This window comes from Mobula hypostoma, chromosome 5 (genome assembly GCF_963921235.1).
Source record: "Mobula hypostoma chromosome 5, sMobHyp1.1, whole genome shotgun sequence".
Lineage (NCBI taxonomy): Eukaryota > Metazoa > Chordata > Chondrichthyes > Myliobatiformes > Myliobatidae > Mobula > Mobula hypostoma.
In genome coordinates, this window is record NC_086101.1 from 3791433 (window position 1) to 3815306 (window position 23874).

The 23874-nt window shown below is 44.4% G+C and overlaps 1 protein-coding gene across 1 annotated transcript in view; it reads left to right on the plus strand.

Annotated features, from left to right (window-relative positions):
• Nucleotides 1-12878: 12878 nt before the first annotated feature.
• Nucleotides 12879-23874, plus strand: part of LOC134346507 (zinc-binding protein A33-like) — a 28445-nt gene continuing 17449 nt past the window's right edge. The window contains exons 1-3 of the mRNA XM_063047892.1: nt 12879-13304; nt 13444-13539; nt 13929-14162. Of these exons, the coding sequence (XP_062903962.1) occupies nt 12894-13304; nt 13444-13539; nt 13929-14162 (741 nt within the window). The 5' untranslated portion in view covers nt 12879-12893. The remainder of the gene's footprint in view (nt 13305-13443; nt 13540-13928; nt 14163-23874) is intronic.

Consider the following 23874-nt stretch of genomic DNA (forward strand, 5'->3'; position numbering starts at 1 on the left):
ATCATTTGCAGGCAAACGTGATGACATCATGGTCAGCATAGACAGCGTGGGTAGAATAGCCTGTTCCTGTACTGTACTGCTCTGTGTTCAGTGTTTGAAATATGACAGCCAGGGGCCCAGCAATTTCTTCCCTGGATTCCCATCATGTCAGAGGATACACTGGGTCAGACCCTGGGATTTATTCAGCTTTATGTGTTCAAGCTGGCCAGCCTCCTTTGTAATGTCGTTATATTTCAGGACATTCGTATTCTCCTCCTTGAATTCCCCAGCTTCCATCACCTTCTCCACAGTAAATAGAGATGAGAAGTATTTATTTCAGACCTTGCCCATCTGCTGTGTCTCCACACATAGATGACCACACTGATCCTTCAAGGGACATATTCCATCACCAGTTACCCTTTTATTTTCCACAGACTCAAAGAATTTTTTGGAATCACCTTTATCTGACCTGCTAAACCTATCTTGTGTCCCCTTTATGACCACCTGATTTCCCCCTTTTAGTGTTCTCTGGCACGTGACCAGCAACAAAGAATATAGAATTGAGTTGAGTCAGGTTTTATAAAACCAATCAAACATTTATTAAACTCTGCTCAATATATTAAAAAAAACAAACGAAAAATCTTAACCGGAAGTAAACTGCTTCTTAAAGAAAACAGTTCTTAAAGTGGTACATTCAAACACAGTTCTTAGAATGGTAAATTCGAAAGTGCAAGAGATTTATACAGTCAATTAGGAGAGACTTTCCTGAAGTAAAGAATTCCTCGAAGACACGACGTCACGCAAGTCCCAGCCGAATCCTGCCTTGTCCGCAGGATTCATGATGACGGAAATAAAACGGTCTAAAGGCACTGACCTTTACCTCTAGATACTAGATCCTACACAGCCTTTTCTGTTACTTTTAGCAGAGGTTATCTCATGCAGATTACTATTTCTTGAACGAATTCAATAATGGTTGATCCTTTCAACCGCTGAACGACTCCTTCAGGTTCCTGTCTTCACTCTCCAATACTACTGAAAAGATACATCAACAAACCTGGCAGCGACTGGTTAAACTGCCGGCCCAACATTTGTACCTTACAATAGAATGTAAAACTCCGTTCTAAATCGAAACTGCGTCATAAAGCAAATACGCAGTGGAGCGGAGTATCTGGCTAACGTTCTAACTAGAAAACTAACTGCATTACCAGGGGTCCACACTTACATACCTGGTAAGACCAGGTCATCATGTGACCTCACATCGGAGAGAAAATTACATCAGGTGACCTCCAAAAGACAATTACATTATCCTCATAAGACAGTCACAAGATATCCATGAGGCATATCCATCTCCTACACCCCTTCTCCTCCTCGAGGACCCCAGTCTCTTTCCCCTGACACACGACTCCATCCTGTCCAGAGCCTCAATGACCCTCGTCAGCCAGGGTTTCCTCATCCCTCCAGTCTCGCCATTCACTCTGACAGGGACAGGCTGATCTTGAACCTTTACAGACTCAGTTTTAAAGCCGCTCACTTGCCGGATGTCTGTTTACTTGGGACCACACTGCTGTTCAACACCTTCATTTATTCCCTGACCCCTTCTATCCTCCCTCAGTTCAGTCTGTTCACAGCTCTGAACATCAGAAATAGCAGCAAGAGGAGGCTGTTCAGCCCCTCACACCTGCTGTCCCATTGAATAGAATCAAAACTACCTCACTGTGCTACAGATGCAAAGGACATGGCAGAAATCCAGGTCAAAAATCAAAAAGGGCTACTTTTCAACATAATTGTATAAGGGCTAAGAGTGTTGTAAAAGCAAGCCTGAAAGTTTTGTGTGTCAATGCAAGGAGCATTCGTAATAAGGTGGATGAATTTAAAGTGCAGATTGTTATTAATGAATATGATATAGTTGGGATCACAGAGACATGGCTCCTGGGTGACCAAGGATGGGAGTTCAACATTCAGGGATATTCAATATTCAGGAGGGATAGACATGAAAGAAAAGGAGGTGGGGTGGCGTTGCTGGTTAAAGAGGAGATTAACGTAATAGAAAGGCAGGACATTTGCTGGGAGGATGTGGAATAGATATGGGTAGAGCTGCATAACACTAAGGGGCAGAAAACGCTGGTAGGAGTTGTGTACAGTCACCTAACAGTAATAGTGAGGTTGGGGATGGTATTAAATAGGAAATTAGAAATGTGTGCAATAAAGGAACAGCAGTTATAATGGGGGACTTCAATCTTCAATATAGATTGGGTGAACCAAATTGGCGAGGGTGCTGAGGAAGAAGATTTCTTGGAATGTATGCGGGATGATTTTTTGAACCAACATGTCGAGGAACCAACTAGAGAGCAGGTCATTCTAGATTGGGTATTGAGCAATGAGGAATGGTTAATTAGCAATCTTGTCGTGAGAGGCCCCTTGTGTAAGAGTGAACATAATATGGTGGAATTCATCATTAAGATGGAGAGTGACATAGTTAATTCAGAAACAAAGGTTCTGAACTTAAAGAAGGGTAACTTTGAAGGTATGAGACATGAATTAGCTAAGATAGACAGGCAAATGACATTTAAAGGATTGACGGTGCATATGCAATGGCAAGCATTTAAAGATCGCATGGATGAACTATGACAATTGTTCATCCCAGTTTGGCAAAAGAATAAATCAGGGAAGGTAGTGCACCCGTGGCTGACAAGGGAAATTAGGGATAGAATCAATTCCAAAGAAGAATCATACAAATTAGCCAGAAAAAGCGGCTCACCTGAAGACTGGGAGAAATTCAGAGTCCAGCAGAGGAGGACAAAGGGCTTAAATAGGAAAGGGAAAAGAGATTATGAGAGAAAACTGGCAGGGAACATAAAAACTGACTGTAAAAGCTTTTATAGATATATGAAAAGAAAAAGATTGGTTAAGACAAATGTAGGTCCCTTACAGACAGAAACAGGTGAATTGATTATGGGGAACAAGGACATGGCAGACTAATGGAAAAACTACTTTGGTTCTGTCTTCACTAAGGAGGATATAAATAATTTTCCAGAAATAGTAGGGGACAGAGGGTCTAGTGAGATGGAGGAACTGAGGGAAATACATGTTAGTAGGGAAGTTGTGTAAGGTAAATTGAAGGGATTAAAGGCAGAGAATTCCCCAGGGCCAGATGGTCTGCATCCCAGAGTGCTTAAGGAAGTAGCCCAAGAAATAGTGGATGCATTAGTGATAATTTTTCAAAACTCTTTACATTCTGGACTAGTTCCTGAGGATTGGAGGGTGGCTAATGTAAGCCCACTTTTTAAAAAAGGAGGGAGAGAGAAACCGGGGAATTATAGACCGGTTAGCCTAACATCGGTGGTGGGGAAACTGCTAGAGTCAGTTATCAAAGATGTGATAACAGCACATTTGGAAAGTGGTGAAATCATCGGACAAAGTCAGCATGGATTTGTGAAAGGAAAATCATGTCTGACGAATCTCATAGAATTTTTTGAGGATGTAACTAGTAGAGTGGATAGGGGAGAAACTGTGGATGTGGTATATTTGGATTTTCAAAAGGCTTTTGACAAGGTCCCACACAGGAGATTATTGTGCAAACTTAAAGTACACCGTATTGGGAGTAAAGTATTGATGTGGATAGAGAATTGGTTGGCAGACAGGAAGGAAAGAGGGGGAATAAACGGGACCTTTTCAGAATGGCAGGCGGTGACTAGTGGGGTACCGCAAGGCTCAGTGCTGGGACCCCAGTTGTTTACAATATATATTAATGACTTGGATGAGGGAATTAAATGCAGCATCTCCAAGTTTGCGGATGACACGAAGCTGGGTGGCAGTGTTAGCAGTGAGGAGGATGCTAGGAGGATGCAGGGTGACTTGGATAGGTTGGGTGAGTGGGCAAACTCATGGCAGATGCAATTTAATGTGGATAAATGTGAAGTTATCCACTTTGGTGGCAAAAATAGGAAAACAGATTATTATCTGAATGGTGGCCGATTAGGAAAAGGGGAGGTGCAACAAGACCTGGGTGTCATTATACACCAGTTATTGAAAGTGGGCATGCAGGTACAGCAGGCGGTGAAAAAGGCGAATGGTATGCTGGCATTCATAGCAAGAGGATTCGAGTACAGGAGCAGGGAGGTACTACTGCAGTTCCACAAGACCTTGGTGAGACCACACCTGGAGTATTGGATGCAGTTTTGGTCCCCTAATCTGAGAAAGACATCCTTGCCATAGAGGGAGTACAAAGAAGGTTCACCAGATTGATTCCTGGGATGGCAGCCCTTTCATAGGACGAAAGACTGGATCGACGAGGCTTATAATCATTGGAATTTAGAAGATCGAGGGGGGATCTTATTGAAACATATAAAATCCTAAAGGGATCGGACAGGCTAGATGCAGGAAGATTGTTCCCGATGTTGGGGAAGTCCAGAACGAGGGGTCACAGTTTGAGGATAAAGGGGAAGCCTTTTAGGACCGAGATTAGGAAAAACTTCTTCACACAGAGAGTGGTGAATCTGTGGAATTCTCTGCCACAGGAAACAGTTGAGGCCAGTTCATTGGCTATATTTAAGAGGGAGTTAGATATGGCCCTTGTGGCTAAAGGGATCGGGGGTATGGAGGGAAGGCTGGTGCAGGGTTCTGAGTTGCATGATCAGCCATGATCATACTGAATGGCGGTGCAGGCTCAAAGGGCCGAATGGCCTACTCCTGCACCTATTTTCTATGTTTCTATGTTTCAAGAAGTGGATGTGAGAGAGGAGGGGCAGTTGTGATGTTGATTCCGGAGAAGATCACCACAGCACTTAGAGAGATCCTTGTGGGGATAAACATTTGTTTGTGATAGGGGATAGAGGGTGGTGCCATGGTCAGTAATTTTATGGATGTGATATGAGAGTAGAAAACATTTAAGAAGAGCTGAAGAGAAACATTTTCCACAGGGAAGATGGAAAAAGCCGCAAGTGGATGTGAATTTGAACAGAAATCTTGCTGAAATCATATTCACCGCATTATCAAACAATCAATCGCATTTCTTTTATGTTCTGATATATAGACTAATACATTAATGATTTGGATGAGAATGTGGGTGAGCTGATCAGTAAACTTGCAGATGGTGGACAGTGAAGGTGTTTAATTATCATTCGAACATACCATATGACCCTAACATATAGAAGCTTAATGACCCACTGAGTCCGCTCTGCTATTTCAACCTGGCTGATCCAATTTTCCTCTTTGTCCCAATCTCCTGCCTTCTCCCCGTGTCCCTTCATGTCCAGACCAATCAAAAATCTATCAACCTCGGCCTTAAATATAAATAAAGACTTGACCTCCACAGCTGCCTGTGGCAAAAACATTCCACAGATTCACCACCCTCTGGCTAAAGAAATGTCTCCTCATCTCCATTCTTAAAGGACGCACCCTACGTTCTGAAGCTGTGTCTTCTGGTTTTAGACTCTCCCACCATAGGAAACATTCTCTACACATGCACTCTATCATAACGGCCTTTCACCATTCGATAGTTTGCAATGAGACTGCAGGGTGACCTTATAGAGGAGTATAAAATTGTGAGTGACACAGATGCCAAAGACTATCACAAATGGAAACATTTTAATGGGTTGCCTCACCATCTAGTACGGAGGGGTCACTGCACAGGACTGGGAAAAGCTGCAGAAAGTTGTAAACTCACCAAGCTCCATCATGGACATTGGTGTCCCCAGCATCGAGTATACCATCAGCAGGTGATGCCTCAGAAAGGTGGCACCCATCATTCAGGACCCCCAGTCACCCAGGACAGACCCCTTCTGATTGCAGTCATCACGGGGGAGGTACTGCAGCCTAAAGACACACACTCAGTGGTTTTGGAATAATATCTCCCCTTCCACCATCAGATTTCTGTACGGACAGTGAACCCCAGAACACTTCCTCAGCTCTTTTCTCCTTTGGCTCTAGGTACTAATTTTTATTTTATATACATTTCTTCTTGTAACTTAATAGTTTATTATCATTATTATGTATTGCACTGTACAGCTGAAGATGTGCAGAGGGTGCAGAGATTTACAGGACGCTGCCTCGATTGGGGAGCATGTTTAATGAGGAAAGGTTGAGCGAGATAGATTTCACAACAGTTAAAACTTCCCAATGCGTAACGGCCATCAACGACGTATATTCAGAAAGGTGCTGGGAAAGGGCCAGGAACATCATGAAGGAACACACACACCTTGCTCACGAACTGTTTGTCCCACTCCCCTCAGGGAGGAGGCTATGTAGCATCCACGTCAGGACAACCAGACTCAGAAACAGTGACTTTCCCCAAGCAGAAAGACCGAACAACACCTCCACTCACTAACCCTCCCCTGCAATCTACCACCAGCACTACTTTATCATTTCCTGTCAGAGTCACCTTATGTATGGCCACTTTTGCCCTGGGAAAAATAAAAACATAGAAAACCTACGAGGGGTGATTGATATTGTCGTGTCCTAAGGTAGAAAGAGTCAATTTTAGAAAACTTCAAAATTTCTGGATAATCAGAAGAGTTGCACTGCACGTGCATGTAACGAGAGCTGTATAACTCATCTCTTTCTGCCTTAGGCCACGAACGTATCAATCACCCCTGCAGTGGACCACTACTGGAGGTCCAAGATGCCGACTTCAACAAAGAAGGGATCCGTGTGCTCCACGACCGCTGGACTAAGTGTGTAAATGTAGGATGGGACTATGTTGAAAAATAAATGTGCTAGGTTTTCTAAAATTGGCTCCTTCTGCATTAGACCACGAACATATAAATCACCCCTCGTAGGTTTTCGATGATTTTATTTCTCCCAGGGCAAAAGTGGCCAATTCCAGCGGACATCCATTTGAGGTGACTGAAGGAAAGTTCAGGGAAGATGTCAGAGGAATGGTTTCGGAATTCTGAGAGTATTTGTAGAATGACACCAGATATATTTTTTGAAGAACAGCTTGTGGTTGAGACCACCGGGGAATCTGCTATTCTTAGATTGGGTGTTCTATAATGAACTTGATTTGATTCGGGAGCTTGAGGTAAAGGAATCCTTTGAGACTGTGATCATAATCTGATATAATTCACCCTGCAATTTAAGGGGGAGCGGTGAAAGTCTGATATATCCGTATTACAGTGGTGTAAAGACAATTACAGAGGCCTGAGAGAGAAGCTGGCCAAATTTGATTGGAAAGGTACACGAGCAGGGATAACAGCAGATGGAGTTTCTGGGAGCAATTTGGAAGGCACAGCATAGATACATTCCAAAGAAAAAGAAGTATTCTAAAGGCAGGATGACTCAACCATGGCTGACAAGGGAAGTTAAAGCTAACAAAAAGTAAAAGAGAGGGTGCAAACAGAGCGAACATTAGTGGGAGGTAATTGGAAAAAAATTAAAACAACTAAAAAAGCAACTGTAAAGCAATAAGGAGGGCAAAGATGAAATATGCTAGCCAACAATATGAAAGTGGATACTAAAATTTTTTTGGAAATATCAGGAGTAAAATGAGGGAAGAGTACATATTGCATCATTGGAAAATGACACTGGTGAGGTGGTAAAGGGGGACACGGAAATGGTGGATGAACTGAATCTGTATTTTTCATTACTCTTCACTGTGGAAAGACCTGCGGTATGCTGGAAGCTTAAGAATATCAGGGAGCAGAAATAAGTATCATTGCTATTTCTAGGGAGAAAGAGGGGGAAACTGAAAGGTCCGAAGGTAGATAAGTCACCTGCACCAGATGGACTAAATCCCAGGGTTCTGATAGAGATAGCTGAGGAGAATGTGGAGGCATTAGTAAAGATGATTCAGAATTCACTATATTCTAGAATGGTTCCTGAGTACTGGAAAATTACAAAATGTCATTCCAACCTTAAATGACCGGGACGAAGAAGTGGAAGGATGGGTTCGTAAATTAGCTGATGACGCAAAGATTTGAGGTGTACTGGATAGTGTGGACGACTATCAGAGTTTACAGCGGGAGATCGATAAGATGCAGAACTGGGCTGAGAAGTGGCAGATGGAGTTCAACCCAGGTAAGTGTGAGGTGGTTCACTTTGGTAGGTCAAATATGATGGTAGAATAAAGCAATAATGGTAAGACTCTTGGCAGTGTGGAGGATCAGAGGGATCTTGGGGTCCGAGTCCATAGGACACTCAAGGCTGCTACGCAGGTTGACTCTGTGGTTAAGAAGGCATACGGTGTATTGTTGCAGCTATTTAGGACCCTGGTCAGACCCCACTTGGTGTACTGTCCACAATTTTGGTCGGCTCGCTGTAGGAAGGACGTGGAAACCGTAGAAAGGATGCAGAGGAGATTTACAAGGATGTTGCCTGGATTGGGGAGCATGCCTTATCACAATAGGTTGAGTGAACTCGGAGCGACGGAGGATGAGAGGTGACCTGATAGAGGAGTACATGATAAGGAGAGGCACTGATCATGTGGATAGTCAGAGAATTTTTCCCAGGGTTGAAATAGTTAGCACGATAGGGCATACTTTTAAGGTGCTTGGAAATAGGTGCAGAGGAGATGTCACGCCGAGAGTGGTGAGTGAGTGGAATGGCCTGCCGGGGACGGTGGTAGAGGCGGAAACGATCGGGTCCTTTAAGAGACCCCTCGTTGGGTACATGGATCTTCAGAAAATAGAGGTCGATGGGTAAGCCTCGGAAGTTCTAAGGTAAGGACATGTTCAGTACAGCTTTGTGGGCCGAAGGGCCTGCATTATGTTGTAGGTTTTCTATATTTCAGTGTTTCTAAGGCACTCGTGAGACTACATTTAGATTGTGTTCAGTTTTGAGCTCCTTAATTTAGAAAGGATATACTAACTTTGGCACAAGGAAATCACAGATGCTGAAAATTGAAGCAACACACACAAAATGCTGGTGGAACGCAGCAGGCCAGGCAGCATCTCTAGGAAGAAGCACAGTCGACGTTTTGGTCCGACGCCCTTGGTCAGGACTAACTGAAAGAAGAGATAGGAAGAGATTTGAAAGTGGGAGGTGGAGGGGGAAATCCGAAATGATAGGAGAAGTCGGGAGGGTGAGGGATGGAGCCAAGAGCTGGAAAGTTCATTAGCAAAAGGATACAAGGCTGGAGAAGGGAGAGAATCATGGGATGGGAGGCCCAGGGAGAAAGAAAGTCGGAGGAGAGCGCCAGAGGAAGATGAAGAGCAGGCAAGGAGTGATTGTGAGAGGGACAGAGAGAGAAAAAAAAGGAAAATAATATAAATAAATAAATAACGGATGGGGTAAGAACGGGAGGAGGTGCATTAACGGAAGTTAGGGAAGTCAGTGTTAATGCCATCAGGTTGGAGGCTACCCAAACGGAATATAAGGTGTTGTTCTTCCAGCCTGAGTGTGGCTTCATCTTTGCAGTAGAGGAGGCCGTGGATAGACATATCAGAATAGGAATGGGACATGGAATTAAAATGTGTGGCCGCTGGGAGATCCTGCTTTCTCTGGCGGACAGAGAGTAGGCCACACAGTTTAATTCCAGGTCCCATTCGCATTCTGATATGTCTATACACGGCCTCCTCTACTGTCAAGATGAAGCCACACGCAGGTTGGAGGAACAACACCTTATATTCCGTCCGGATAGCCTCCAACCTCATGGCATGAACATTGACTTCTCTAACTTCTGTTAAGACCCCTTCTCCCGTTCTTACCCCATTTCATATTTATTTATTTATTATTTATCTTTTCCCCTTTCTTTCTCTCTTTTCTCCTTCTGTCCACCTCACAATCACTCCTTGCCTGCTCTCCATCTTCCTCTGGCACTCCCCTCCCCCTTTCTTTCTCTCTTGGCCTCCCGTCCCATGATCCTCTCCCTTCTCCAGACTTCTATCCGTTTTGCCAATCAACCGTCCAGCTCTTAGCTCTATTCCTCTCCCTCCTGTCTTCTCCTATCATTCGGATCTCCCCCTCCCCCTTTCAAATCTCTCACTGTCTCTTCTTTCAGTTCGTGCTGACGAAGGGTCTCGGCCGGTAATGTCGCCTTTACCTCTTCCTATGGATACTGTCTGTCCTGCTGCGTTCCACTAGCATTTTGTGTGTGTTACTAAGATCGGAGAGGGTTCAGAGAAGATTCAGGAGAATGTTTGCAGGAATGAAAGGGTTACCGTATGAGGAACGTCTGGCAGCTCTTGGCCGGTGTTCTCTGTCGTTCAGGAGAATGGGGGGGGGGGGGGGATCTCATAGAACCATTCCAAATTTTAAAAGAACCGAACAGATTAGATGTAACAAAGTTATTTCCAGTGATAGGGAAGTCTTCGATAAGAGGGCACGACTTCAGGATTGAAGGACGTCAATTTTGAACAGAGATGCGGAGAAATTACTTTAGTCAGAGGGTGGTAAATCTGTGGAGTTTGTTCCATGTGCGGCTATGGAGGCCAAGTCATTGGGTGCATTTAAGGCAGAGATAGACAGGTTCTTGATTAGCCAGGGCATCAAAGGGCATGTGAGAAGGCAGGGGAGTGGGGATGACTGGAAGAATTGGATCAGCAGGTAATTGAAGGTGGAGCAGACTCGATGGGCTGAACGGCCTACTGCTCCTCTTTCTTATGGTTTTGAGAACACTGAGTATTTCAGGAACAGCTTCGTCCACTCCGCCATCAGATTTCTGAATGGACAATGAACCCATGAAGATTTCCGAATTATTTTCCCTCTCTTTTTGCACGATCTTTAAAATTTATTTTAATTTTATTGTAATTTATAATTTTTATTACAATGTATTGCAATGTACTACTGCCACAAAACAACAAATTTCACCACATATGCGGAAAATATTAATCCTGATTCTGATACACAAGCCACACAGCTGGGCTCAGGCTCCCACATACCCCGCTTTGTGTCTCTCTGCGTACTCTGTGGCTGTCGGTCTGAAGCTCCAACTGTTGCAACACCTGCCCTTTCAATTCATGTTCTGAGGGGGTTGTATCTGTTCACTGTTTGAGTTCTACATTAAACAGACAGCATTGACTGGGAAGGAGGGTTTGAATACAAGAATACAGATCTCCTCTGAAGTTATTTGGGGTCCTGGTGAGAGCGGACATGGAACACTGTGCACAGGTCTGGTCTCCCTCCCAGAGTCAGCCTGCGGGATGAAGGGAATGAAAAGGTTTCCCAGATTTATTTGGGGGTGAGTTCGTGTCCTCAGAGAGATTATACTGACTGGGACTGTCTGAGAATTAGAGAAATAAGAAGTGGTCTCACTGGCAGAGACACAGTCTCACAGAATATTGACAGGTTAGAGGCAGGAGTGATGTTCCCCCTGTGGGTGTGGAACTAGGGGTCAGAGACTCAAAATAAGAAATCACCTCAGCAGGACTGAGATGAAGAGAAATTTTCTCCCCTTGAGTGCGGCGAATCCTTAGAAGTTTCTCCACGAGGTTTCTAAATTCAAAAGGTAAATTCAGGGGCTCAGCGAGGATGGGAACTTTGGAGGAAAGAGGCACTGAGGTCAAAGATCAGCCATGCTCCGAGTGAAGGACTGAGCTGGCGCAAGGGGCCGAATGGCCACGCCTGCTCCTGTTTCTTATTTTCTAAAACACGAATTTATCTTTGTGTCTCGTTCACCCTCGCCCTCAGTCTGTCGATTTGCACAGGAGAGAGGTGAGAGCACCGGAGACCCATCAGCAGCCGCTGCGGCGCAGCTCCGGTCTCCCAGCAGCAGAAAGCGGGTTTCGGGGGCAGCTGCAGACAACAGTCCCCGATCCCTCGGGGAGAAAGACCGGGCACCGTCCGTGTAGCTGAACCATCTCATGCAATCCCCGCCAGTTTCTTCATCTCCGCACTCGGAAGAATTCAAAACCCGGGCCGGTGTCGCAGCTTTGCCCGAGGAGCCATTCCTGATCTCCGGCCTCGCAACCGGTCCAGTCGCTCCCGGTTCCAAACACCGGACCGCATTCCGCCCCGAGCGCTCTGCGTCCCGCCCACTGACACTGGGCGGGGCAGACCGCAGCCAATGAGAGCCGGCTTCTCCCAGCAGTGCTCGCTGATTGGCCGTGAATGTGGCTGAGAACAAAGTTCCCCGAAACTCAAAAGCTCAAAGTAAATTTACGATCAGAGTACCAAAATATCACCGCACACAACCCTGGGATTTATTTTCCTGCGGCCTTACTGAGAAAATCTAAAAAATAGTAACTGTAACAGGATCAATGAAAGATCAACAAGTGCGCAGAAAACAACACCACTGTACAAATGTAAATACAAATAAATAAATAAAGAATGAAAAGGTGAAATGACAAGGTAAAGAGTCTTTAAAGTGTGTGACACTGGTTGTGGGACCATCTCAATGGATGGGCAAGTGTGTGTTGTTATCCCCTATTGTTGAAGATCCTGACCTTTGAGGGCTAGTAACTGTTCTTGAACCTGTTTCTGTGAGTCCTGAGGCTCTTGTACCTTCTGCCTGATGGCAGCAGCAAGAAGAGAGCATGGCCTGGGGGGTGAGGATCTCTGATGCTCGATGCTGCTTTCCTCTGACAGCGTTTCATATAGATGTGCTCAATGGTTGTGAGGGCTCTCCTTGTGATGCACTGGGCCGATTGTTAACATTCATGAATATACTACATTTATAATTGCATGCTGTGCATGGTCTGTTATTTTTGCCGCCGGGCGATTGCATCTGAGCAGTAAGTTACACAGCATTCAAACAGATCGGGGTTCGGGTGGGCGAGACGTCTCAACTTCATGGATTCAGCGGGACTATGCCATATCTACTCTTGACATACAGAGTGTGAGAAAGGTGTTTTGCAACCGCTGATTCCGGTGACTGTTAGCGAGGGGCTCCAGACACGGCTCGTAAAAGGTGTTTCACATACAGCAACATAAAGTTCATTCCGTGAGACTGCAGCGCGCCTGGTGGACACTCGCGGTACTGCAGGCGTTCAGCCCCTCCCCAGAAGTGAAAGGATCCTGAACCAGGAAGTGCCGGAGTTAACATGGATTCGAAAGGACAGGTCGAGAGTTTGACCGAGGAGGTAACTTGTCCCATCTGCCTGGATTTCTTTACCGATCCAGTGTCACTGGACTGTGGGCACAGCTTCTGTCGCTCCTGTATCACGCGGTGTTGGGAAAGGGAGGAGAGAAACTCCTGTCCGGAATGTAGAGAGGAATTTGCAGACCGCACCCTCAGAGCCAATCGGGCCTTAGCAAATCTGTCTGACAAAGCTCGAAAACTAAACCTGAATCCGAAAGGAAAGGAAAGTAAACTTCACTGCGAGAAACATGATGAAGAATTGAAGCTGTTTTGTGAGACAGACAAGAAACTGCTCTGTCTGATCTGTGGAGACGCGAGGGAACACAAAGAGCACCGCTTCCTGCCGATTGAAGAAGCTGTTGAAGTCTATAAGGTAAAAACAAATCGATTTTGATCACCTGATTTTTTTTCATGACGTATTTATTTTCTCACCCCTGGTGTTTATGACAATAAACTGGTCCGAATCGGCAATGCACCTTTATTGTCTAATTCCTTCACTCTCTGCCTCCCAGGACCGGGTGAAATCTGCCTTAGATTCCCCCACAGAAAAGAAATCCGAGCTCAAGGAAATGGAGCGGCAACAGAAAGAGAAGATTTCCGAAGTTCGGGTGAGGATTCCCTGATTTTCCTGTGTCGTTTGATCTCTTTAATGCCGAATAGAGTATCGCAGCTCCCGGGACCTGTGTTCGATTCTGACCTCTGGTGCTGTTTGCGTGGAGTTTGCATGTTCTCCTTGAGATCACAGTGGGCCGGCATTGCCAGGAAATCTAGGTTGAATGTATCATTCGCTTCTGTAATTAAACCTGTGAAGGCGGGTGGACTGTGAATCAGGTGGGAGGTAATGGGTCAGTGAGGAAGAATCGGTTTCAGGGATTGAATGAATGGAATTGAATATCTGAGAATCAGCATAGAGTCAACAGGCTGAATGGCCTCCTTCCAGGTGATAGGGAAATACTTTACAGCCAAGTAATCAGCTAGCCTCTCCTTTAATTGTCAGGAACAGTCACACAGCGTTCAGTCCCACATTACATCCGAGTTTGCTGAACTGCGCCAGATTATCACCGAGAAAGAGCAGCACTTACTCCGAGATCTCAGGGCAGAGGAGGCGAGGATTCTAAATCCAATGGAGAAAAGTCTTCGAAAGATTCAAGAGAATTTAAATTCCATCCAGGAGGAAATCTCAAAGTTACAGGAACAGATGGACCAACAAGAACATATCACATTCCTCATGGTGAGAGATTTCAGTTTGGTTCTGTAAAAGTGCAGAGTCTCAAAATGATGTATTTTAACTCAATGTGGTATTTACAGATACTATCATTGTAAACAGATTTAAACCGGACAGATGTTTTGACTGTACAGGACTGTTGCCGTTCCCCAAACCGACCTCCCACAACATCTGTACGTTGCAGGACAGTCTGTAACCTTCTCGGGAATGAGTTACTCTGATCAGAGCACTGAGCTGCCGATCGTTTCTGTCATTTCCACGTATAATATTCCCTGAGATCAGAGTAACATCCAGTTACAGTCACAGGCTGTGAGTGTGTCTGGTGTGGTGGTTGTGATGATCTCTCGTGTCTACCAGTGGGAATTGAGATTGAATTGCACATATACTTTATACTTTATCGTCGCCAAACAATTGATACCAGAACGTACAATCATGATAGCGATATTTGATTTTGCGCTTCCTGCTCCCTGGATTACAAAGCAATAGTAAATATTAAAAATTTAAATTTTCAATCATACATAGAAACTAGAAAAATGGAAAGTAAGGTAGTGCAAAACAACGAGATGCAGGTCCGGATATGTGGAGGGTACGGCCCAGATCCGGGTCAGGATCCGTTCAACGGTCTTATCACAGTTGGAAAGAAGCTGTTCCCAAATCAGACCGTACAAGTCTTCAAGCTCCTGAGCCTTCTCCCGGAGGGAAGAGTGACGAAAAGTGTGTTGGCTGGGCGGGTCGTGTCCTTGATTATCCTGGCAGCACTGCTCCGACAGCGTGCGGTGTAAAGTGAGTCCATGGACGGAAGATTGGTTTGTGTGATTTGCTTCGCTGGGTTCATGATCTTCTGTAGCTTCTTCTGCTATTGGACAGGACAACTTCCATACCAGGCTGTGATGCACCCTAGAAGAATGCTTTCTACGGTGCATCTATAAAAATTTGTGTGTGTTTTAGGGAACAGGCCAAAGTTCTTCAGTTTTCTCAGGAAGTAAAGACGCAGGAGGGCCTTCTTGACAGTGGTCTCTGCTTGGTTGGACCAAGTAAGGTCACTTGTGATATTGACCCCGAGGGACATTGTGACCCACACATCAGATTAAACATCGACAGCGCCGATAAAGAGTATTAACAACCACCCCCTCCCCCGGCTTGGAAGTTTTCATGTTTTTCATGTTTTATTATCTCAATATTGTGAAGAAAAAAAAGGATGACAGGAGTGAAGGTAGGACTGATTAGAGAAAAAGGTGGGAAGATGTGTCTGGAGGCTGTGGAAGTGAGCGAGGTCCTCAATGAATACTTCTCTTCGATATTCACCAATGAGAGGGAACTTGATGATGGTGAGGACAATATGAGTGAGGTTGATGTTCTGGAGCATGTTGATATTAAGGGAGAGGAGGTGTTGGAGTTGTTAAAATGCATTAGGACAGATAAGTCCCCGGGGCCTGATGGAATATTCCCCAGGCTGCTCCACGAGGCAAAGGAAGAGATTGCTGAGCATCTGGCTAGAATCTTTATGTTCTCGTTGTCCACTGGAATGGTACCGGAGGATTGGAGGGAGGCGAATGTTGTTCCCTTATTCAAAAAAGGTAGTAGGGATAGTCCGGGTAATTATAGACCAGTGAGCCTTACGTCTGTGGTGGGAAAGCTGTTGGAAAAGATTCTTAGAGATAGGATCTGTAGGCATTTAGAGAATCATGGTCTGATAGAAAGGTTGTGAGTGGTGGTAAAAATCTTCTGATGTGTATATATTTCAATGCTAGGAGTATTGCGGGGAAGGCGGATGAGTTGAGGGCGTGGATTGACACATGGAATTATGATGTTGTAGCAATTAGTGAAACTTGGCTACAGGAGGGGCAGGACTGGCAGCTTAATATTCCAGGGTTCCGATGTTTCAGATGTGATGGAGGCAGAGGAATGAAAGGTCGTGAGTAGCATTGCTTGTTAGGGAAAATATTACAGCAGTGCTCAGGCAGGACAGATTAGAGGGCTTGTCTACTGAGTCCTTATGGGTGGAGCTGAGAAACAGGAAAGGTATGGCCACATTAGTGGGATTGTATTACAGACCATCCAATAGTCAACGAGACTTGGAAGAGCAAATCTGCAGAGAGATAGCAGGCAACTGCAGGAAACGTAAAGTTGTGGTGGTAGGGGATTTTAATTTTCCACACATTGATTGGGACTCCCATACTGTTAGGGGCCGAGATGGTTTAGATTTTGTAAAATGTGTTCAGGAAAGTTTTCTAAATCAATATATAGAGGGACCAACTAGAGGGGATGCAATATTGGATCTCCTGTTAGCTAACGAATTAGGGCAAGTGACAGAAATCTGTGTAGGGGAGCACTTTGGTTCCAGTGATCATAACACCATTAGTTTCAATTTGATCATGGACAAGGATAGATCTGGTCCTAGGGTTGAGGTTCAAAATTGGAAGAAGGCCAAATTTGAAGAAATGAGAACGGATCTAAAAAGCGTGGATTGGGACAGGTTGTTCTCTGGCAAAGATGTGATTGGTAGGTGGGAAGCCTTCAAAGGGGAAATTTTGAGAGTGCAGAGTTTGTATGTTCCAGTCAGGATTAAAGGCAAATTGAATAGGAATAAGGAACCTTGGTTCTCAAGGGATATTGCAACTCTGATAAAGAAGAAGAGGGAGTTGTATGAAATGTATAGGAAACAGGGGGTAAATCAGGTGCTTGAGGAGTATAAGAAGTGCAAGAAAATACTTAAGAAAGAAATCAGGAGGGCTAAAAGAAGACATGAGATTGCCTTGGCAGTCAAAGTGAAGGATAATCCAAAGAGCTTTTACAAGTATATTAAGAGCAAAAGGATTGTAAGGGATAAAAGTGGTCCTCTTGAAGATCAGAGTGGTCGGCTTTGTGCGGAACGAAAGGAAATGGGGGAGATCTTAAATAGGTTTTTTGCGTCTGTATTTACTAAGGAAGCTGGCATGAAATCTATGGAATTGAGGGAATCAAGTAGTGAGACCATAGAAACAGTACAGATTGAAAATGAGGAGGTGCTTGCTGTCTTGAGGAAAATTAAAGTGGATACATCCCCGGGACATGACAGAGAGTTCCCTCGGACCTTGAAGGAGACTAGTGTTGAAATTGCGGGGGCCCTAGCAGAAATATTTAAAATGTCGCTGTCTACGGGTGAAGTGCCGGAGGATTGGAGAGTGGCTCATGTTGTTCCATTGTTTAAAAAAGGATGGAAAATTAATCCGGGAAATTATAGGCCAGTGAGTTTAACGTCAGTAGTAGGTAAGTTATTGGAGGGAGTACTAAGCGACAGAATCTACAAGCATTTGGATAGATAGGGGCTTATTAGGGAGAGTCAACATGGCTTTGTGCGTGGTAGGTCATGTTTGACCAATCTGTTGGAGTTTTTCGAGGAGGTTACCAGGAAAGTGGATGAAGGGAAGGCAGTGGATATTGTCTACTTGGACTTCAGTAAGGCCTTTGACAAGGTCCCGCATGGGAGGTTAGTTAGGAAAATTCAGTCGCTAGGTATACATGGAGAGGTGGTAAATTGGATTAGACATTGGCTCGATGGAAGAAGCCAGAGAGTGGTGGTAGAGAATTGCTTCTCTGAGTGGAGGCCTGTGACTACTGCTGTGCCACAGGGATCAGTGCTGGGTCCATTGTTATTTGTCATCTATATCAATGATCTGGATGATAATGTGGTAAATTGGATCAGCAAGTTTGCTGATGATACAAAGATTGGAGGTGTAGTAGACGGTAAGGAAGGTTTTCAGAGCCTGCAGAGGGACTTGGACCAGCTGGAAAAATGGACTAAAAAATGGCAGATGGAGTTTAATACTGACAAGTGTGAGGTATTGCACGTTGGAAGGTCAAACCAAGGTAGAACATACAGGGTTAATGGTAAGGCACTGAGGAGTGCAGTGGAACAGAGGGATCTGGGAATACAGATACAAAATTCCCTAAAAGTGGCGTCACAGGTAGATAGGGTCGTAAAGAGAGCTTTTGGTACATTGGCCTTTATTAATCAAAGTACTGAGTATGAGAGCTGGAATGTTATGTTGAGGTTGTATAAGGCATTGGTGAGGCCGAATCTGGAGTATTGTGTTCAGTTTTGATCACCAAATTACAGGAAGGATATAAATGAGGTTGAAAGAGTGCAGAGAAGGTTTACAAGGATGTTGCCGGGACTTGAGAAACTCAGTTACAGAAAAAGGTTGAATAGGTTAGGACTTTATTCCCTGGAGCGTAGAAGAATGAGGGGAGATTTGATAGAGGTATATAAAATTATGATGGGTATAAGATAGAGTGAATGCAAGCAGGCTTCTTCCATTGAGGCAGGGGGAGAAAAAAACCAGAGGACATGGGTTAAGGGTGATTGGTGGAAAGTTTAAAGGGAACATGGGGGGGGGGGCTTCTTCGCACAGAGAGTGGTGGGAGTATGGAATGAGCTGCCAGACGAGGTGGTAAATGCGGGTTCTTTTTTAACATTTAAGAATACATTGAATAGATACATGGATGGGAGGTGTATGGAGGGAAACGGTCCGTGTGCAGGTCAGTGGGACTAGGCAGAAAATGGTTCAGCACAGCCAAGAAGGGCCAAAGGGCCTGTTTCTGTGCTGTAGTTTCTATGGTTCTATGGTTCTATGATCAGGGACAGTCAGCATTACTTTGTGAAGGGCAGATCGTGTCTAACAAGCCTGATAGAGTTCTTTGATGAGGTGACCAGGCATATAGATGAGGGTAGTGCAGTGGATGTGATCTATATGGATTTTTAAGGCATTTGACAAGGTTCCACACGGTAGTCTTATTCAGAAAGTTAGAAGGCATGGGATCCAGGGAAGTTTGGCCAGATGGATTCAGAATTGGCTTGCCTGCAAAAGGCAGAGGGTTGTGGTGGAGGGAGTACATTCAGGTTGGAGGATTGTGACTAGCGGTGTCCCACAAGGATCTGTTCTGGGACCTCTACTTTTCGTGATTTTTATTAACGACCTGTATGTGAGGTTAGAAGGGTGGGTTGGCAAGTTTGCAGACGACACAAAGGTTGGTGGTGTTGTATATAGTGTAGAGGATTGTCAAAGATCGCAGAGAGACATTGATAGGAAGCAGAAGTGGGCTGAGAAGTGGCAGATGGAGTTCAACCCGGAGAAGTGTGAGGTGGTGCACTTTGGAAGGACAAACTCCAAGGCAGAGTAGAAAATAAATGGCAGGATACTTGGTAGTGTGGAGGAGCAGAGGGATCTCGGGGTACATGTCCACAGATCCCTGAAAGTTGCCTCACAGGTGGATAGGGTAGTTAAGAAAGCTTATGGGGTGTTAGCTTTCATAAGTCGAGGGATAGAGTTTAAGAGTCGCGATGTAATGATGCAGCTCTATAAAACTCTGGTTAGGCCACACTTGGAGTGTTGTGTCCAGTTCTGGTCACCTCACTATAGGAAGGATGTGGAAGCATTGGAAAGGGTAAAGAGGATATTTACCAGGATGCTGCCTGGTTTAGAATGTATGCATTATGATCAGAGATTAAGGGAGCTGGGGCTTTACTCTTTGGAGAGAAGGAGGATGAGAGGAGTCATGATAGAGGTGTACAAGATAATAAGAGGAATAGATAGAGTGGATAGCCAGCGCCTCTTCCCCAGGGCACCACTGCTCAATACAAGAGGACATGGCTTTAAGGTAAGGGGTGGGAAGTTCAAGGGGGATATTAGAGGAAGGTTTTCCGCTCAGAGAGTGGTTGGTGCGTGGAATGCACTGCCTGAGTCAGTGGTGGAGGCATTTACAAAACTAGTGAAGTTTAAGAGACTACTAGACAGGTATATGGAGGAATCTAAGGTGGGGGCTTATATGGGAGGCAGGATTTAAGGGTCAGCACAACATTGTGGGCCGAAGGGCCTGTACTGTGCTGTACTATTCTATGTTCTATGTTCTAAAGCAAAAACAGATCTCTGCATGAGTCTAATTTATTTAGAAATATTAAACACAAAATAACTGATTGCATAAGAATTCACCGCCCGCACCCCCCCCCAATGAAGTCAGTATTTAGTAGATGCATTTTTGTCAGCAATTACAGCCTTGATTCTGTGTGGATAGCTCTCTATCAGCTTTGCACATCTGGACACTGTAATATTTCCCTATTCTTCTTCACAAAGATGCACAAGATCAGTTAGAATGTATGGGGATCGTGAGTGAACAGCACTTTTGAAGTCCAGCCACAAGTTCTCAAATGGATTACGTTCTGGACTCTGACTTGGCCACTCCAGGACATTAACCTTGCTGTTTTTAAACCATTCCTGTGTAGATTTGGCTTTATGCTTGGGGTCATTGTCTTGCTGGAAAATAAATCTTTTGCCAAGTCGCATTTCTCTTGCAGACTGCAACAGGTTTTCCTCCAGGATTTCCCTGTATTTTGCTGCATTCATTTTGTCCTCAGTCGTACAAGCCTTCCAGGGCCTGTTGCAGTGAACCATCCCCACAGCATGATGCAGCCACCACCTTGCTTCGTGGTAGGGTGTGTTTTTGATTATGTGCGGTGTTTCCCTTGCGCGCAAAATAGCGTTTAGTCTGCTGGCCAAACAGCTCCATTTTGGTTTCATCAGACCATAGAACCTTCTTCCAGCTAACTTCAGAGTCTCTGACATGCCTGTTGGAAATTCTTGCCAAGATTTCATGTTCGTTTTTTTCAACAACGGCTTTCTCTTTGCCACTGTACCATAAAACTGTGACTGGTGAGCAATTGTTGTTTTCGTAGTCTCTCCTATCTCAGCCATTGAGGCTTGTAACTCTTCCAGAGTTTTCATAGGTCTCTTGGTGGCCTCTCTGACTAGTCCCCTTCTTGCAGAGTAATTCAGTTGACAGCCTGTTGCAGGCATATTTCCAGCTGTGCCATATTGTTTCCATTTCTTGATGATCGACTTAATTTAGTGACTTGGAAATTTTCTTGTATTCATCTCCTGACTTGTGCTTTCAATAACCTGTTTACGGAGTTGCTTGGAGTGTTCTTTAAACTTCATGGTGTAGTTTTTGCCAGGATACTGACTCACCAGCAGTTGGACCTTCCAGATACATGTGTATTTTTACTACAACCAATTGAAACATTTTGACTGCACACAGGTCTCCGGAAACAGATCTCGATTTAACTAATCAGGTGACTTCTAAAACCAATTGGCTGCCCTAGTTATAATATGGTGTGTCATATTTAAGGAGGTGAATTCTAATGCAATCAATTATTTTGTGTTTTATATTTGCAATTAATTTAGATCACTTTGTGGAGATCTGATTTCACTTTGACACGAAAGAGTCTTATTCCTTTGATCAGTGTCAAACAAGCCAAATTAATACCACTGTGATTCAATTTTTTAAAACAATGAAAGATGAAAACTTCCAAGGGGGTGAATTCCAAGGGGGCACTGTATATCAGCTTGTAACAGGTTCATTGTTTTAGAGACCTTTCTTTTTCAGGTATATTCTTCATCAGATTATATCCCATTTTACATCATAGATAGGTCTTTCAACCCTTCTTCTCATATCAATTTCCCACTTCAGAAGCAACCTTCCACCTATCACCACACCCAGCAACAGTGCCCAGAACTCCATAAGAACATAAGAATTAGGAGCAGGAGTAGGCCATCTGGACCATCGAGCCTGCTCCTCCATTCAATAGGATCATGGCCGATCTGACCATAGACCTATCTCCACCTACCTGCCTTTTCCCCATAACCCTTAATTCCTCTACTATGCAAAAAAATATCCAACCTTGTCTTAAATATATTTATTGAGGTGGCCTCTACTGTTTCATTGGGCAGAGAATTCCCCAATCTCACCTCCCTCTGGGAAAAGCAGTTCCTCCTCATCTCTGTTCTAAATTTATTCCCCTGAATCTTGAGGCAGTGCCCCCTAGTTCTAGTCTCACTTACCAGTGGAAACAACTTTCCTGCCTCTATCTCTTCCATAATTTTATGTTTCTATAAGATCTCCTCTCATCCTTTTGAATTACAGCGATACAGTCCCAGGTGACTCAATCTCTCCTCGTATCTAACCCCCTCATCTCTGGAATCAACCTGGTGAACCTCCTCAGCACCACCTCCAAAGCCAGTATATCCTTTCTCAAGTAAGGAGATCAGAACTGCAGGCAGTACTCCAGATGTGGCCTCACCATTACCCTGTACAGTTGCAGCATAACCTCCCTGCTCTTGAATTCAATCTCTCTAGCAATGAAGGTCAACATCCCATTTGCCTTCTTGACAGCCTGCTGCTCCTGTAAACCAATCTTTTTGCAACTCATGCACAAGCACTCCCAAGTCCCTCTGCACAATAGCATGCTAAAAACTTTCACCATTTTAATTATAAGCTGATATTCCACTTTTCCTTCCAAAGTAGATGACTTCACATTTACCAACATTGTACTCCATCTGCCAGGCCCTTGCCCATTCACTTAACCTATCTATATCTCTCTGCAGGCTCTCCGTATCCTCTGCACAATTTGCTTTTACGCTCAATTTACTGTCATCAGCAAAATTAAATACACTAATTCTGTCTTGCAGTTTGTGGGTGTATATGGTGAACAGCTGCAGGCCCAGCACTGACCCCTGCAGCACACCGCTCACCACTGATTGCCAACCATGGAAACACCCATGTATCCCAACTCTCTGCTTTTTGTTGGTTAACTAATCCTCTAGCCATGCTAATAGATCACCCCAACTCTATGCATCCTTACCTTATGGATAAGTCTTTTAATGTGGCACCTTATCAAATGCCTTTTGGAAGTCTAAGTAAATAACTTCTATCTGTTTTCTATCCACTGCGCACATTATATCCTCAAAGAACTCCAGTAAGTTTATCACACAGGAGCTGCCTTTGTTGAATCCATGCTGCATCTGCCTGATGGATCCATTTCTTTCCAGATGTTTCGCAATTTCTTTTTTAATGAGAGCTTCAATCATTTTCCCAGCTACAGACATTAAACTAACTAGCGTATAGTTGCCTGCCTTTTGCCTACATCCTTTGTTGAACAGTAGCGTGGCTTTCACCGTCTTCCAATCCTCCGAGACCTGCCCAGAATCTCGAGAGTTTTGGGTAAATTATCACCGAAGCCTTTGCCATTTCTTTCAGTGTCCTGGGATGCATTCCAGAACCTACCTATCTTTAGGCTCACATGTTTGCTCAGCGCTACCTCTTTAGTGATCGCTATTGTGTTGAGGTCTTCACCTCCTATCGCAGTCATATACTTTCTCTTTGGCATGTTAGATGTGTCCTCCACCCCAAAGACCGAAACAAAATAGCCATTCAAAACCTCGGCCATTTCCTCATTATGGAAAATCAATTCCCCTTTCTCGTCCTACAAGGGACCTACGTTCACCTTGGCCACCCTTTTCCGCTTTATAAAATTATAAAATCTTTTACTATCCATTTTTATATTTTGTGCTAGTTCATTTGGTAATCTATCTTACCTTTCTTTATTGTTCACTTTGTGGTTCTTTGTTACTTTTAAAATTTTCCCAATCTTCCAGTTTCCCACTACTCTTGGCGACTTTGTAGGCACGAGCTTTCAGTTTGATGCCTTCCTTTACTTCCTTAGTTATTGATGACTCTCCCCACCCTTACTGTCCTTGTTTTTAACTGGAATATACTTTTGTTGAGCACCATGAAAAATCTCTTTAAAAATCTGCCACTGTCGCTCAACCGTCCCACCATATTGCCTGTGTTCCCAGTCTACCACATCCAAATCCTCCCTCATCCCTTTGTAGTCTCCTTTGTT